Here is an 18,846-nt window from a genome sequence, read left to right as displayed (position 1 = left end):
GACTTAGTATCGTCGGATCGTTGGGGCTCTACAGTATCTCACTATTACACGACCAGATCTATCTTATGCCGTTAATATGCTATGTCAGTTTATGCACTCACCCACCATTACTCATTGGGGCATGTTGAAGAGGGTTCTACGATATGTCAAGGGCACGCAGGAGCTCGATCTACGTATTCTGTCATCTCCGACTACAGAGATTCATGTCTACTCTGACTCAGACTGGGCTGGCTGTCCAATGGATCGCAAATCTACCAGCGGTTATGCCGTCTACATTGGTAAGAATCTGGTGTCTTGGGTTTCGAGAAAGCAGCGCACAGTGGCCCGTTCGTCTACAGAGGCGGAATACAAGGGCCTAGCAGATGTCTCTGCTGAAGTTACCTGGTTGGTTTCCCTGCTTCGTGAGTTGGGCCTCCACTCCGACACACCGGCAACTCTGTGGTGCGACAATCTTGGAGCTACATACTTAGCAGCTAATCCAGTTTTTCATGCTCGCACAAAGCACGTGGAGATCGACTATCACTTTGTGCGTGACAAAGTTGCATCCGGTGACTTACTGGTCAACTTTGTGTCAACACGGGATCAGATTGCAGATATCTTCACCAAACCACTTCCGGCACAACATTTTTAGGCTTTGCGTGACAAGCTCAACGTTGGGTCTATACAACCTTGCGCTTGAGGGGGAGTATTAGCCATATTATTATTGTGTTTACTATATTGTATTGGTTTTATTATTCTGTTATTTTCCTAGTCAATAATGTACCTAGTTATACTGTATTAGCTAGGGAATAGGAGAGTTAAGCTCATATAGGACTCTCCTTCTCTCCTGTAACAGTTAACGCAGAATACCAAACGTTCATCCCGTGTATGCTTTGCGAAGGTTATTTGTTACGCTTCTCACTTCAAGTTCACTCAGTAAGCCAGAAGTAGTTTGGAATGTCGTTTGGGAATTTCTTGCCGAGGACGCACAGGTTTAGCGTCGACGTGTCTTGCAAAATCCAGGTATATCGAGCTCTAATCTATTTATTCGACTTTGTTATTTGCTTTTCATTATTTATACCTCCATAGGACGATTGTTCTATGTTCCGCTAGGGTGTGGAGAGTTATACTATCTTAGATGTCTTTTAAATTTGGTAAGCGGACCTTTTAGCCAAGAAGATATTCGCACTATTGCAGGAGTCATTCATAATTCGTTTAGGGATACGTGTTATGAATATGGATTATTAGATGATATTGATTCAAATGGAGGTGGATTATTCTTTGTGTATGGTTACGGAGGAACAGGCAAGACGTTCGTGTGGTTATCATCAAAGATAAGGAGCCGCGGTGATATTGTTCTAAATGTTGCTTCCAGTGGAATACCATCTTTGTTGTTGCTGGGAGGCAGAACGGCGCATTCCAGATTTGCTATACCACTTTCTTTGAACGAAGATTCCACGTGCAATATATCGCAAGGTAGTGTCCTTGCTAAGCTTATAATAAGGAGCAAATTGATAATATGGGATGAAGCACCGATGACGCACAAATACTGTTTTGAGGCTTTGGACAAAACCATGAGGGACATATTGAGGTTCTGTCATACTGGGTAGTGCTGAAAAGACTTTTGGTGGAAAGACAATAGTTTTGGGCGGCGATTTTAGACAGATCCTACTTGTTATTCCGAAAGCCGCCATACCGTGTAGTGCTGAAAAGACTTTTGGTGGAAAAACAGTAGTTTTGGGCGGCGATTTTAGACAGATCCTACATGTTATTCCGAAAGCAACAAGACCAGAAGTTGTCGAAGCAACTATTAATTCTTCATACCTGTGGACAAATTGCAAGGTATTGAGGCTGACCAAGAACTTGAGACTACGGACCTTAGCTTTAGAGGAAGATAGACATACAGTTGATTGGTCTTCAAAATGGATTGCAGACATCGGAGATGGGATTGCAGGGGTTGTAAACAATGGTTCATCTGATATCGATATTCCGGCAAGGTTTTTGTTGAAGTGTGGACACGATCCCATAGCAACTATAGTTAAGAGCACATTCCCAAGCTCGAGATATGGCATGCTTGATGAGTCGCAGCTAGAAGGCCGAGCGATTCTCTCGCCGACTTTAGATGTCGTTGATCAAATTAATCAATGCATGTGCGACATGAATACTGCAGAAGGACGAACATATTTAAGTTGTGACTCTTTGTGTAAGGCAGAATCAGGCGGTGAAAATCTATCAGAAGTGCACACTCCTGAATTCGTAAATAGTTTGAGATTGTCGGGTCTTCCTAATCATTCATTGACATTAAAGGTCGGTGCACATGTTATGTTATTGCGGAACATAGACCACTCTCTTGGTCTTTGTAACGGAACGCGGCTCATTATCACAAGATTGGCAGATCACATTGTCGAAGCAAGAATAGTTAATGGGACACATGAAGGGACCAAAGTTCTTATCCCCCGAATGTCTCTTAGTCCTTCTGATACGAGATTTCCCTTCAAGTTCCAGCGTAAACAATTCCCGTTGATGCTTGCATATGCCATGACTATAAACAAAAGCCAATGCCAAACACTAACTTTGGGTTATTGCTAAAAAAAACCGGTCTTTAGTCACGGTCAATTGTATGTGGCTTTCTCCCGAGTCAGTCATCTTAATGGCCTGAAGGTGTTAGCGGTAGACGAGGATGGACAAGATTGTGTTGCGACTTCCAATGTCGTCTATAAAGAGGTTTTCAATAATGTGTAAATATAATTGATGATATTATGTTTTTTTATCAAAATGATAAAGTTGCTATATATCTAGACAAAAAATATATCATCTATACAAATGAATTAGGATAGCAATTCATTACTATAACTAAGTTGCCAGAGAACGAGCACATTGGGCCAATTTCTAAAAATTCCTAACAATGATATATAAAATCTCTAAAGTTACAACACCGCATGCCTACATCTACACATTAGCTATTAATTTGAGCAATTATTTACTCGAATTCAAGCAATGGTTACATCAACAAACATAAATGACCCAACTCATATCTTCACTTGCACTATATAATATTTGATGTTATAATTTAAATAATTGTATATCCATTCAAATATTCTTAATATATTATAACAAACCCACTCCGTGCATCGCACGGGTGTAAATACTAGTTTAATATAATAAAACCTTTGCAAAAAAAAAAAATGTAGGAAAGAAGTTTGGTGCAATCTTCTATATTGTCACTAGAGCGAACATTCTATATAATAGTCTTGTGACTCTTCTAGGGCTCAAGTGGGTTGATTTTGACATTATATATATATATATATAACATAATAAGTGCGAATGAAGGTTATACCATTTATTTATGTCCGTTTTTTCCGTTAAATTTTTTTTTGTATATTATGCTATAAAAGTTGTACATTACAATATATTAGACAAACATACACCTATCGTTATAACTTCCGTTATCTTTTCCACTATTGTTACCATGCACATGCATCCACTATATATTTTCTTATTTTCTTCAATAATAATAATAATAATATATACCCATTATATATTGGAGTTATATGTTAGTTATTTCCTAAAATATAAATATAAAATTTATAAAAATATTTTACATTTTTATTATTCTTATTATTTACAATAATTTAAATATCTAAAATCTAAATAAATTTAAAATTTTAATATAAAATATTAATATTGGGCACCTATTTTTTGTGCATCGCACATAAACAAAAACTAGTATATATGATAAGTGCCAAAGATACTACCCCACAAAGAGTATTTGAGAGTCATATTGTGTTATAAATGGAGTCCTTTGAGCACAAGACATGTTTAGAACAACTGAATTTCATAAAAGATAGGCACAATGACAAATTATGGTTGCATTTGTGGAAGATAGCAAAAGTTGTAATTTTCAGGGCATTTCGTCGACAATTTGGTAATTTGAACATATCTTGAGCTAAGAGTATCCAAATGAGGTGATTCAAGTGGCCTTGGAACGGAAACTTAAAGGGCTACAACTTTCATGAAGACCAAAGAGGCAAAACCGGACTATGGAACAGTCCACGAACATGGACCGCTCGTGGATCTAAAATAGAAAGTTCCACGAAAGTGGACAACTCGTGGACTTTAATATGGGCGGAAAAATAACTATTTAAGCAAGGAATTGTGGCGGAATTGACAATCTACTTTTCATTCCATCTTTCCAAAATCTTTTGGGCTAGGTTTTTTCCCTCTCTAGAGTAGAATCAACTAGCTACACTCCGATTTGTGTATTTTGAAGATCAAGTTGCAATACAATTACAATTTGGATTCTACTTTCAAAGTTCTTAGGTAATCTACTTTCCTACTTTGATCTTTACTTCAATTTTTTTTTTCAATTTGGTGAATTTAGGTTAAATGATGATTTTAATTGATAGAATATGTAGCTAGATTCAATTGGAGTTGGATTTGATGATCTAAAATTGATGCATGTGGATCCTTAATTGTTGAATTGATGATATTCTTGCTATTGTGTCTCAATTGCTTTTGTGTGGATGATGTGATGCTTTGATTCTTTGCTCATTAATGACCATGATGAGTGAGGAGTGTGAGAGAGTGGTTGTAGCAAGAGATTGTGCCTCCACGTAGTCTTAACTCATCCACATTCCCGCCCTAAGTTCGAAGTGACTAGGCCTGGAAAGATTGGTAGACAAAGTGTTTGATAAAATGCCACAATAGAATGAGGAAATGGGAGTCCAAGTTTGACGTAGCTTGGTGTTTGTGCCTTGCAATCCCTTAAGTCTAGACATAATTGCATTGAATTGAATCCACCTTAGCCTAATGCATGCATCGTTCTAGTGATTGAATCCAACTCCCTCTTTTTAATTGTTTTGTACTTATCTTCATTTACTTTCATTTTTTCTTGATTTCAAATTCTTCCATTTTCCTACTTGCAACTAGCTATCTCTTGTTGAATTCTCCCTTAGAAAGCATTGCATTTGATTGACTCCAATTTGTCATCCTTAGAGAATGACACTCGAGGATTCCGTCTCCATTTACACTTATCCATCCACTACTAAACTACAATTCATCAATATCTTCGTGAAATATTCCTAAACATACCCATTTATCATTTTTGTAACACAAGCTTTATTGTCCTCATTTAGGACATTAGGGGTATTTTCATAGCATAACCAGTTTGGGACTTGCATCATGGGATCAAACAAAATAGCCAGTACCCAAGTGGCCCATCAAAAACCATATCTTGGTCTATAGCATAAATGTCAAAATCTTTGTAACCCAAAGATACTAGATGATGTGTTGAACAATATTCTAATATTTCATTGTAGGAGGAACGCTTAATGTTGCTAGCAATTTCATCGCGAATACAATATCAGTCCTGATGCGATTATAAAAATTCTAGTGCCAATGTAGTACTCCAACGACAATGAAGTAATGGACTTTTGGTCTTAAGTTATATTCATTATCCTCTTAAGTCTAAATAAATGGTTTATTATCTACTTCAAGAGATTATTAGGCAACCAGTAGTGTAATAAGAACATAATATTTATCCATATAAAACATCTTCAAGACACTAACTAGTGTATTAAACTCCTTCAATGAGAGAGTCGATTTGCAAGTCAAGACAATACTTGGTTTATCCAAGTCTTTCATTTCACACTCCGTCTTTAGGCATGAGCTAATATCGTCAAGCTCTATATGTGATTAAATAATAGTTATGCATAGACAGAGATAATAAATTAGCAAATATATAACTCCATTATGTTAAGAACATTATGTAATTAGATTTTGATGATACTAACTAATTAGGAATTTTAGTTTCCAACTTATTTTATTTTCTAGACTTAGACTTATTATGCTCAAGTTCGAATGGACCGAGTAGTAACACAAGAAGTCATACTTCGAATAGTTAAAATAATTCAAATGATAACTTGAAACGTTATGTTTTGGTCAATCTCAACATTAGATTCAAATAGTAACTCAAATGGTTATCTTTCAAAAAGCTAAAGAAGAAGACCCCGAAGAGTTGAAGACTATTAGCTAAAGATTGAAGATGAAGATTCGAATAGTGGAAAAACGAATGGTAAGTGTTGGTCGAGTGAGTCTAGAGAGAGAGAGAGAGAGGAACAGACCCACTTAGGGTTTTGAAAAATTTCTTCACAAATCAGTACCCTTTCTTTATAAGAAGAGAGTAAGGATTCGGTCAGAGTTTTGTTCGCAGCGGAAATGTTTGATAGATTTTATTTTAACTTTGCACAGTTTTATCTTTGGTAAAAATTATGGCTTGGTCAAGATGTATAATGCAACAAATATAAGAAAAACACGTATGTAAAGAGTGAGAGAGAGAATATTTTTAAAGTAGTTCAGCTATTAACAAAGCCTAGTCCACTCTTCTTCACAACACGTGAAGGATTGCACTAATCTCCTTTTTAGTACAATAACGCCTCTAAGTTTGCCTCCTTGATCACAAAGCCAGAAAACAAACTTTCACCAAAGGTTTTTCAACTTCTCCAAGTTTACTCCGCCCTTTTCTACTTCTCCAAGTAAAGAGTATTGTTTGAAGAAATGAGTTATTCTTTCCTCCAACTGAAATCTTGGCTAGAATGTGTCTTGATTCGATCGTTGTAGCAGCTCAAGATTTCTTTTAAGTTCTAGATTTGAACTTTGAAGATTTTCTCTCTTTTTACTCACAGATCACTTGTAACTTGTAATTTCAAGCTTTTTGAAACTTATGAATTTTTAGAATGACCAACACATCCTTCTGAATGTTAAGAGGATATTTATAGGTCTGGAAATTTGTCCCGTTGGAGGGAAGATAAAATTTCAAATCACCTTTTAACTAGTGTGTATTAACCACTAGGTATTGCCCATGTGGGTGTTAGTACTTTCTAGTTGTTTTATCCTTAATATGTGCAAACAATTTGTCCGACCTATAGTCTTGCACAAAAGGACATGACATTTAATGAAAGTTTTGACTTTAGGATCTGTTCTTAGGACTCGGTTTGTCCAAGGTAGATCATCCCACACTTTAAGGTTTCGGAGTATTGATCGCTCAGAGAATATTTTTGGCTTGTCCAATCGAATCGTGTAACGATTCGTGCCTAGGGTGCTCAATTGCGAACGATTGACTTTATCATTCATCCCATAGCTCCTCGAATGATCGTTCTTTATCATTCGACCTTGATGAACTTCAAGAGCTAGACCCTTCCATGATTTGGCCTTGATAACCTCTTGGTCTTTGTCTTCTTGTCTTCTAGTCTTCAGTCTTCAAGTTTTCATGATTCGTTATTGGTACATAGACAGTAAGAGCTATCAACTATGAGTTGATGTCCATGAATACATGATTAACTACTCTACAAGATAACGATTCGTCTATCAATTCGTCCTATAACGACTCATCTTAACTAGATGAATTTGGGGGTCTAAACTCCTAACTTTGGTATCATAAAAATCTAAGTACAAAGGGTTCCTAACAATTCCCCCCTTTTTGTTGATGTCAATAGCCGAATAGTTGAGTGTAACAATTCATGTTTCTAGGAGTATAATTACTAGAAATAAAAACTCAACGCAACCCCAAAAACACACTTTTTATTGAGACATAAAAATTATTACAATGAAGACAAAAATATAGAGAAAATAAATACAATGATCATTTCTTTTTAAACTCTTGTTTATCCTTTTCGATCAAGTTCCTCATGTCAAGCTCGTCGTTGATGATCGTCATGGATTTGCGAATGCCTTTGTCTTTGATCGTCTTGGCATATTTTTCAGTAATCTTGAAGCCGAAGTAGTTCTTGAAGGCTTCAAGAATATTATGGCCAACTATTACACCTTGGTTTCACCAATAAATGGATTCTGTTGTGTTCATCCATTTGATGTAGCTCTGCTTATTTTCGGTCATGATCTGAAAGACTACATTGAACTTGATGTGATCTTCATTTCTTTTCCGAATGAGTTCTATTGTGGCCATCTTTTCTTTCATCTTCTTGAAGCGCTCAAGTTCTTTTTCTTGTTTCTTCATTCTTTTTCCTCTTGCTTCTTTCTTCTCTGGTTTTCTTCTCGGATGGCCTTGTTATTTGCCCATTGGAAATCCTGCATTGCCTTGTTGTCCTTTTTCATCAAATTTGGGGGAACGTTGTTGCCATCGAAGCATTTTCCACTCCCTTCAACGTAAGGCACATATGGAACCAATCAACCATCAACAGTTTTGGTCATCCTTTGCTTCACGGTGGATTTCCCATGCATATCTCCACGAGAGGTAAAAGGTGGTTGAGGTCCTTGAGAAGATGGGGCTAGTGAGGCAGAGCTGGTAGATCAGATTGGGGTCTGCTTGAATTGCTTTGCTCTCCTAAGTTGCCTTGATCTCTATCACTTTGGCCTTTACTATGATCTCTTCTGCTTCTATCTTCCCCTGTTTTTTTTGCATCATCTAGAGCTGTAACAATGATTTTGGATAGATGGAAATCCATGTCTTTGACCTCGGTGAATTCCCAGAGAGCATGCAGCTGACTTTCACCAGCAAAGGTGACATTCTCGTTTACTAGGTCCAACTTTAAGCAGGATAGATCAACTCTTTCCTTGAGCCCAAAGTGGTTGTATCTCATAGAATGCTGCTCTTTTTTAATCTTCTCTTGTCCCGAATGGAGGTTTGTCATTCCTTCCATTAAATAATCCATCACCGTCTTGAGCCGTTAGAGTAATTATCATTTCATCAATGTGTCGTCTTTGTGTAACGGGTGACCGTTTGTTGCCTTCGGGTCAGTGCTGATGATTCGGGTCGGGTGCTGGATGCCCAATTATCCTGTCACCAGTATACAACCAACTGCAAGAAGGATTCTGATTGACTCTAGTGTTGCCACAAGCACAAATGTTTCATCATAGTCTATCCCTTCGATTTGCTTGTATCCTTGAGCAACAAGTATGGCTTTGTTAGGTGTCACATTACCAACTTCATCAGTTTTATTCTTGAAGATCCATATTGTACCAATAATGTTTACTCTTTCTGGTATAGGAACCAAGTCCCACACATGGTTATTCTTAAATTGACCTAGTTCATCTTGCATTGCCTTAATCCATAGGTCATCCAAAAGAGCTTCCTTCACATTCTTGGGTTTTATCTTTGACGTATAGCAAGAGAATCCAACTAGTTCAACTAGGTTATTTCTGACTCTACTTCTCGTTCGTATGTCAGTTGATGGATCACCAATGATGTTGTTTGAAGGATGGTTCTTCTTTATTCTGGTAGAGACATCCCTTCCACTTCTATCATAAATAGGTTGAGAGATCTCCTCCTCTTCATCATTGTCTTCTAGGGGTAGCTCATCTACTGCTTTATGCACTTGATCAGTACTGTCTGAGCTATCTGTTAGCTTAGGTACTGTGTTTGACTGAGTTTCAAATGTATCATCAGTTGTTGTCAGAATGTCTGATTCATCTGGCTCATCATCAACTACAACGTTCATTGACTCCATAATCACATGTGTTCTCCTGTTGTATACCCTATAAGCTCGACTATTTGGTGAGTATCCAAGGAATACTCTCTCATTTCTTTTTGGTTCAAACTTTCCTCTTTGTTCACGATCAATCAGAATAAAACATTTAGTACGAAAATATATGGAAATATTTTAGGTTAGGTTTCTTACCCTTCTATATTTCGTATGGAGTCTTAGTTGTGCCAGGTCTTAAGTAAATTCGGTTCACTGTATGGCATGCTGTGTGTACTGTTTCAGCCTAGAAGCGTTGAGGTAAATGACTAGCATTAAGCATGACACGAGCCATCTCCTATAGTGTTCTGTTCTTTCATTCCACGATGCCATTTTATTGTGCAATGTGTGGTGCTGAGAACTCATGTGCAATGCCATTTGCTGAGCAGAAGTGTGTGTAAAGAGTGGTTTCGAACTCTCTTCCATGATCACTCCTAAGTTTTAGGTTTTTTTATGATTGGTTCATTCTTCTCCTTTTGTAGGCGTAAACATAGTGCTTTGAATGCATCGAAGGCCTTTGACTTTCCCTTAGAAAAGCTACCCAGCAAAAACGAGAGAAGTCATCAACACAGACTAACATATATTTCTTACCTCCTATACTTTCTATTTGTGTCGGTCCCATTAAGTCAATATGAACAAATTTTAGACATCGCTCAGTCATGATGGTTTTAATCGCCTTGTGAGGTGCTCTTGTTTATTTGCCCATGGCACATGCACCACATACATCATCATGGTCCACTTTCATTTTGGGTATGTCTCGGTTAGGGGTGTTCATTCGATTAACCGAAAATTTTAAACCTTTAATCGTTAACCGAACCGAAATTTGTGTTACCGAATTAATAGAATTGAAATTTTTTTCAGTTAATACCAATTAACTAAACTTTTAGAAACTAAACTTTAAAATCCTAAAAATAACACCTAAAATAATAAATTCAGTTAAAATAAAATACATATCATAATAAATTCATAACAAAATATACAAAAATAATACCATAACAACACTATAAACATAAAAACATGAATTATAAACTCCAAACATCCATAACTTCAAAATCCAAAATTCAAAGTCTAAATATCCATAGTCCATAGTCCATACTACAACATACAAAGATTATAAAAACAAATCCATAGTCCAAACCATAAATTAATGTCTTCATAAACATAACAAGAACAAGCAAGAATAAAATCAAAGTCTATCCCATGATTTCCATCACTCTATTTCGGTCTCCGTGATGTTTACTTATCTTACATATTAAAAAGTGTAAGTATAAATAATAATTATTCACTTAACCAAATAATAAATAAAACTAACAAATACAACTACTTTCAAATATTAATTTTTACCTTAAAAATTCAAAGAACAAACATCTTACTCACAATTCACAAGGTAGGTTCCATTGCATTCCATGAAGAATCTAAAAGATAAAAGACAAAAAAAACAAATAATATATTTTTTTGAAAGAAAAACAAATAATATATTAAAATTTTCATTTGTGTGATGAAAGTATATTTATAAAGAAAATGAATAAAAATTACATCCCATTTTCAACACTTTCAAAGTCATTTAATTCTTGAAGTTCTTCAAAAACATCCAATGAAGGTGTTGAATTTTGAATTCAATCTTAAAGAAATGCATATGTATTATTATTATTATTTTTTGTTGTAACTACTAATTTATTTAATTTAATAAGCGTAATAAAATGAGGTACTTACTTTTGAACAATATTGATGGTTTTCCGACCTTCAAGCGATCGGCCGGCGAGCCAACATAACCGGAAAATTAGGAAAATAGAAAGGTAAATGCTATGGATTCCCTCTCAAATCTCTTTGTATTAGTCTCGCTCAAATCATGTGTCCTTTTCAAATGATTTGTACAACTATTTATACTAGGCACCTGGGCCGTTACACATTGAATTCTCTAGTTAATACTACGGATTAAGACTCATAAAGTGCATTTAATACACATAATTGTGGATGTTTAAATACGGATGTCTGTTGGGTTTCGCAGGCTCTTGATCTCACGAATTAACTTTCCAAACTCCTTTTGCGATCGACCGGAAGCCTCAATTACTCAGTCTGGCTCACAACCTATCCGGTCCTCTGACTGAAGGCCTCGATCGATCGACCGGAAGCCTCAATTACTCGGTCTGGCTCACAACCTATCCGGACCTCTGACCGAAGGCCTCGATCTCTCAGTCTCGGGCCTCCTGACCGGGAAGGAAGGCTGGGAGGCGAACTGGGAGAGAACTCCTGACATAACTCCTGACCGGGAAGGAAGGCTAGGTGGTGCTATGCAGATGGGTGGGGGAAGCCAGGACGATATGATACAGGAAGCTGATGAAGGTATGGCCTTGAATGTTCAGGTGATGCTTATTGGCTTAGATTCCTCCGCTCGTCCGATCTCCGGATCGGAAGCCTGGACCTCGCAGTCATCCTTTCACCTCATTTTATTCATCCGTTGCCTCCGTCCACTCTGCCATATCCGAGTCGTCCATCCGGCCAGTCTTATATCCCATCAAATATACTCCGTCCACTCTGCCCTATCCGAGTCGTCCATCCGGCCAGTCTTATATCCCTCTGCCCTATCCGAGTCGTCCATCCGGCCAGTCTTATATCCCATCAAATATACCGAGTCGTCCATCCGGCCAGTCTTATATCCCATCAAATATACTCCGTCCACTCTGCCCTATCCGAGTCGTCCATCCGGCCAGTCTTATATCCCTCTGCCCTATCCGAGTCGTCCATCCGGCCAGTCTTATATCCCATCAAATATACCGAGTCGTCCATCCGGCCAGTCTTATATCCCATCAAATATAATCTAACGTATTCGTAGTATTCAACCTACTGAAGCACAACAAGTCAACATTCTCGAACCCACTCCCATCATCCATGTGGGAGTGTTAATCGGGACACCGAATGCCACTTGACCACAAGGTCTTTGGCCTATATGAATTAAATTAAATTAACCAACAACGGAGGAACCAAAATGAATATTTTTGAGCAGTTAGATGTTAGAGCAAATGGAATTAAACATTTATAAAACCCTGAACCCCACATTAGTAGTAGTTTTTTTATTCATTTCAACGACTATAAATAGTGAAGCGTTCCAGCTCGCCGTCGTCAACAATGGCGTGTCTGCGCGCAAGCCCAAACCCTCCGGTAATCACCCCACCGGAATCCAAATACACATGCAAATACCTTCCCATTCACACTATCGCTACTAGTTTCTCGAAGCAGCTTAGTTGCTCAATTAGCGGCGCATCAAGGCGGGCCTCATTTCAATCCTTCTCCGCCGCCGCCGTCCGCTGCGAGTCTTCTTCTCCTGCGCGCCGGCCGGAATACATCCCGAACCGAATCCCCGATCCCAACTATGTTCGCATTTTCGACACCACTCTCCGCGACGGCGAGCAGTCCCCCGGGGCCACCATGACCACCAAGGAGAAGCTCGCCGTAGCCCGCCAGCTCGCCAGGCTCGGCGTCGACATCATTGAGGCCGGATTTCCCGCTTCCTCCGAGGCAGACCTCGAGGCTGTTAGACTGATTGCCGAGGAGGTCGGCCGTGGGGAGGGCGATCACGTGCCCGTCATATGCGGCCTCGCCAGGTGCAATAAGAGAGACATAGACAAGGCCTGGGAGGCTGTAAAGCATGCCAAGAAGCCCAGGATCCACACCTTCATTGCTACCAGTGAGATCCACATGAACTACAAGCTCAAAATGTCCAGGGAACAAGTGGTGGAGAAGGCCACTAGCATGGTCGCATATGCCAGGAGCTTGGGTTGCCCGGACGTCGAATTTAGCCCTGAAGATGCCGGCAGGTTAAATTATTTATTTCTTATTAGTGCTTTTACATTTTCAGCACATCATTTATGATCCATTTTTGCATTTTATAATAAATGAGAAAATGAACATGTTGGATGAAAAAGCTGGATAGGAGCATTCAAATGTTGTGAGTAGTGATTTTGTTATACACATAAAAGTTTACAACACATGGGTTGATGAGAAGTTTCACTAGATTTATGGTCATCTTCCTTTGATTGTTTTTTGTTCCCACTTGTCAAGATAAAAAATGGCCATGAGTTGCAACTGAAACACCAAACAATTTATTCCCCCTGATATGCTTTCACTTGCATTTAGTGATTTGATATTGCATGTTTCCTGATCCCATGGCAAATGTACATTGTTCACCTATGAGATCTAGATAAATGTTTGGTATGCATTGGCTCTTTGCTAATCTCATGATAAAATATCAAAAGCAATGGTAAGTACAAACCACTTTTTTCCTAACAAGCAACAAATGCTGGGTAAATTTTATAATTTCAATGAGTTTACAAATTTGCCCTGCTCTTTGCCTCTTACCTCTGCAAGCCCTTTTTGCTAACACCTTCATTCATGTTAAACACGGGCAGTCTTCTCAAGAATATTCTTATTTATTACTCTAATTATTATGCCTTTTGTTTACTTAACCTTCTATTCCTTTCAGATCTGACAGGGAGTTTCTTTATCAAATACTAGGAGAAGTTATCAAAGCTGGAGCAACAACCCTTAATATCCCAGACACTGTTGGATATACCATTCCCAATGAATTTGGACAGCTGATTTCTGATATAAAAGCCAACACCCCTGGAATTGAAAATGTTGTCATTTCAACACACTGCCAAAATGATCTAGGGCTTTCGACTGCCAACACCTTAGCTGTATGTAGGCTTTTTCTTAATTTCAATTATATATCAGCAGGTTCAGTTTGGACTAACATTGGTGCTCATTTTTCAGGGAGCATGTGCAGGTGCAAGACAGTTAGAAGTGACCATCAATGGCATTGGTGAGAGAGCTGGAAATGCTTCACTGGAGGAGGTAGGTAATATTACACTTGGTCTCTTTATTGGAGATCCAAGACATTATCAGACAATGGAAGAAGAAGAATCATCAATTGTACATCTTATGATCTTACTGGTCAACATTCCTCTCCATTGACCATAAAACCAAATATTTGGCTGGACTCGTGTCAGTGTTTGCACATATATGAATAGTCAGATCCTTAGCTCACAAAGCTTTCTTGGTTTCTAAAAATCATTTGGTTAGTAGTCGGAAGCCAAAATTTTGTGGATTTATGAGGACCCTTACACTAGCACCCATTAATAACTATTACAAGAAACATTTCGCAATTATTTCCACTTTGGTTGTTACATTTGTAATTATTCATGCTAACTTAAAAACAGCTTTAAGAAAAAAATGTCATATTTGCTACTTTTTCCTACATAGTACAGTTTAACAATTTCTTATTTTTAAATTTTTTGGATAAGTTACAAGTTAACAATTTTGTATTCTTGATGTGCATCTGAACCACTAATTAGCATTTTGTCTATTTTACTTTTCCAATAGTAACACAGGATGATGTTGGCTGAATGCCTGAATTCCGAACAAGAAATGAACAGAAAATGTAATTTGATTCTTCATATGTGATGCAATACAAGCCTACTTTCTTTTTTTTTGTTAATTTTTTTAATTTAGAAAAAAAATATTATTTGTCCCCACCCACCCCCTCCCCTCAAAAATAAAAATGTTACTGTCATTAGTTTTGGCAGTCTATACATCCAATCTCTCTTCTCCATGCATGTTTCTTGCTGGTTCTCTCTACGTGGCTGAGAGTCTGCTAGATATTCTCTGTATTCCTGGTGATTTACGGAAATGAAGGATGATCAGAAGACACTGAGCAGGATGTCTTCCTACTTACATAAGCTATTTCTAATGATTGACTCACTGACCTGTGATGTGCAGACATTAGTTACTAGATAATCTTTTCTGAGTTAACTCCCAAGCATTTTTTTATGTTATTCAGCATTAGGATTTATGAATATGGAATAGGGTTATTCTGATGCATGCTACTTTTTAAGCTGTGAAAAAATTAATTGCAAAAATATTCCTGGTTAGGTCAATTTTTATTTATTTATTTATTTATTGTTTGGGTATGATCCTCTTATTCTTTATGATGGTAAAAATGCTAACTTGTTTGTATTGTGATTCATAGGCATTATCTACTTATTCTTCCTCTTTGATTATTCTAGAAAACTTTAATTCTATTTTCTTCCCTGACAGTTGTGATTTTTCTGTACATAGGTTGTAATGGCTTTGAAATGTCGTGGCGAGCAAGTGTTAGGTGGCCTTTATACAGGGATAAATACACAACAGATTATCATGGCAAGCAAGATGGTATTAAACATATAATGTCTAACTAATAAAAATAAAAATCACATTTGTTTCCCATCTTGGTTTTGGTTGATGACTGTTTGCTGTTCAGGTAGAGGAATATACTGGCCTACATGTGCAGCCACATAAGGCCATTGTTGGGGCTAATGCTTTTGCTCATGAAAGTGGTATTCATCAGGTAAGTTGTATTATCAACTATAAAATCAGTGCATGGTTTGCTCAACATTATCCACAGCACATTTGTGTTCTGCTTGTTGTGCCTATGCAATATTTCCTTGCTACTATAATACTAGTTCAATTTATATCTTTTTTTTTTTTTTTTGAAGAGAATCAATAAATAGAAAATATATTAAAATAATAAATACTAAGTCATCATCAGAAAAGAAACACAGAAGAATATATAATAGTGCTTTTGCGAAATGATTTGACAAGTTATGCAACAGTTGAAACTTTTATTACTATTTCAAAGGCCTGAAGAAAAAAGAACACAATAAATTATTGATTACCATTTAGTTATTAGCTAGGAGCTTCAAAGGTTATGAATAAATAGTTATAGACAACCTAACCTCAAAACTGAGCCCTTGGGATCTGTGTCTTTCGCTTCCTAGTTGATTCATTGGGTAGTTTCCAATAAATATTGCGTAGCTGTAATGCAAATGTGTTTTCTAAAATTGTTGATACAATATTTTTTTTTGCATTGACTTGGTAATCAGTTCCTTAATATATATATATATATGTGTGTGTGTGTGTGCGCGCGCGCGAATGTTCCAGCGAGACCACCTCTTCCCCTGAGACCCTACATGACTGCACACAATCTACTACACGAATGCACACAAACTAGATTGTGTGCATTCTTGTTGGGCGAATTGCACACAATCTGGTTTGTGTGCATTCGTGTAGGAGATTGTGGGCATTCATAAAGGGTCCCACCGACTCACGGAAAGAGGTGGTCTCATTTGATATTACTCTTTCTCTATATATATGTGTGTGTATGTATGTATATATGATTAGGATCATATGAAAATTTGTTCCCAGTAGTAAACTAAGAACTAATCCCAGCCGTTAGCTCAAAAACAAGGAGAAGGAAAAAACACGATGACATTTTGGTATATATATACTAGTTTTTCTTATGCGCAATGCGCAAAAAATAGGTGCCCAATATTAGTATTTTGTATTAAAATTTTAAATTTATTTAAATTTTAATATAGTAAATAATAATAATAATAATAATGTAAAATATTTTTATAAATTGGATATTTATATTTTAAAAAATAACTAACATATAACTCTAACATTTAATGTGTATATATTATTATTATTATTATTATTGAAGAAGATAAGAAAATATATGGTGGATGCATGTGCATAGTAACAACAGTGGAAAAGATAATGGAAGTTATAACGGTAGAGGTATATTTGTCCAAAATATTATATAGTACAACTTTTATAGCATAATGTACAAAAAAACTTAACGGAAAAAACGGACATAAATGAGGGGTATAACCTTCATTCACATTTATTATGTTTATTATATATATATATATATATATATATATATATATGATTAGGATCATATGAGAATTTGTTCCCAGGAGTAAACTAAGAACGAATCCCAACCGTTAGGCGTTAGCTCAAAAGCAAGGAGAAGGATAAAACATGACGACATTTTGGTAAATAATATGAACTTTAAAGTGCACTCGACAACTACTATAGAGTGCATCTAGTTTTATGTGAAAGTGCACCCTGTAGTGTTGCAATTTATATTGTTACTAAGTGCACTTTAAAGTTCATGTGAAAGTGCACTTAGGAACACTACAAAGTGCACTGTGCAAAATGCACTCTATTGTATTGTGAAGTGCACTTTAAAGTTGGAAATAATTACCAAAATGCCATTCCTTTCCCCTTGCTTTAGAGCCGTTAGAATTCGTTCTTAGTTTTCTCTTGAGAATAAATTCTGATGTGTATATGCCTCTCTCTCTCTCTCTCTGTCTATATATATATATATATATATATATATATATATACATACATACATACATACATACATATAGACACACACATACACATATTTATTTATTTTGGTAACTTGTTTATATAATGGTTTTGTTCTCAACTACCATTATCTAGAGTATTGAGTTTTTTTTTTTTTTTTTTTTTTTTTTTGTTTGTTTTAGAGGACTAGAGGAAACCAAAGATTGATATGAACTTCCTAATCACCAAAAAGAGTTGGACCATGAGTTATATTTATAACATTACCAAAATACAGAACATAAAATGATTTTTATTTAAAATACACATATTGAACTGTGTAGCAATATTTAATGATGTTGTGTGAATTATCTTGTCATTCATCAAATTCTCCCACCTGCAGAGGTTAGAACACAAGCTACAAGTTCCTTCCCCCTTGCTCATGGCTGGATCTATTGTGTGTCAGAAGTGTGCCATTTTAGATCAATCATATTGATGTTTTCATCCTTTCAACAAATAGTAAAATATGTCAACATGAATGTGCTGTGTGTAACCATTCCCCAAACTATTACTATACTATATTTCCCTTCCCCCTTGCTCATGGCTGGATCTGTAAAATAGGACGGAATGCTAAAGCACAAAGATACATATGAGATAATATCTCCAGAGGATATTGGGCTTCACCGGGCTAATGAATCTGGTATTGTCCTTGGAAAACTCAGGTATTCTTCCTTTTCTCCATCAAATGCTTTTATCCACAGTATGTCTGGGGCTTTATCTTTTAACTTTTAAGTTGTAATTGTCCACAATGACCTTGTCTAGTTTTTTGAATTTTCCATTATACTTGAGAAAAATTATTTTCACTGATAATAGGTGCATGACATTTGATTTGTGTTCTTTCCAAATAATGACTTATTATACACCTTATAGGCCATTTGGTAGCTATGAAAATTTTGACAATTTAAAAGGTGGGAAATTTATTACCATGTTTGATGCATGCTTTGACTTGGAAAAGTTTGGGTCAACTGGGAATGTGATTCTTTGAAATCAAGAGAAGTAAATTCAAGTTAGGGGTGGTCTGATTCTTTTTCCCAGCAAATACATTTCCTATAATTACTTTTCTAGAAATTTAATTGGGGTGGGTAAATGCCAAATGGCCTCTTATTGTTTGGAATTTTTTTTTTTTTTTTTTTTTTTTTTTTTTTTTTTTTTTTTTTTTTTT

General features: G+C 36.6%; 1 protein-coding gene across 1 annotated transcript in view; it reads left to right on the top strand.

Annotated features, from left to right (window-relative positions):
• The first annotated feature begins 12,529 nt into the window (after window positions 1-12,529).
• Window positions 12,530-18,846, top strand: part of LOC115996862 (2-isopropylmalate synthase A-like) — a 10,053-nt gene continuing 3,736 nt past the window's right edge. The window contains exons 1-6 of the mRNA XM_031236298.1: window positions 12,530-13,267; window positions 13,933-14,146; window positions 14,223-14,303; window positions 15,567-15,659; window positions 15,748-15,834; window positions 18,246-18,346. Coding sequence (XP_031092158.1) covers window positions 12,579-13,267; window positions 13,933-14,146; window positions 14,223-14,303; window positions 15,567-15,659; window positions 15,748-15,834; window positions 18,246-18,346 — 1,265 coding nt within the window. The 5' untranslated portion in view covers window positions 12,530-12,578. The remainder of the gene's footprint in view (window positions 13,268-13,932; window positions 14,147-14,222; window positions 14,304-15,566; window positions 15,660-15,747; window positions 15,835-18,245; window positions 18,347-18,846) is intronic.

The sequence above is a fragment of the Ipomoea triloba genome, chromosome 11, assembly GCF_003576645.1.
Source record: "Ipomoea triloba cultivar NCNSP0323 chromosome 11, ASM357664v1".
NCBI lineage: Eukaryota > Viridiplantae > Streptophyta > Magnoliopsida > Solanales > Convolvulaceae > Ipomoea > Ipomoea triloba.
This window is presented reverse-complemented; position numbering and strand designations above follow the sequence as displayed.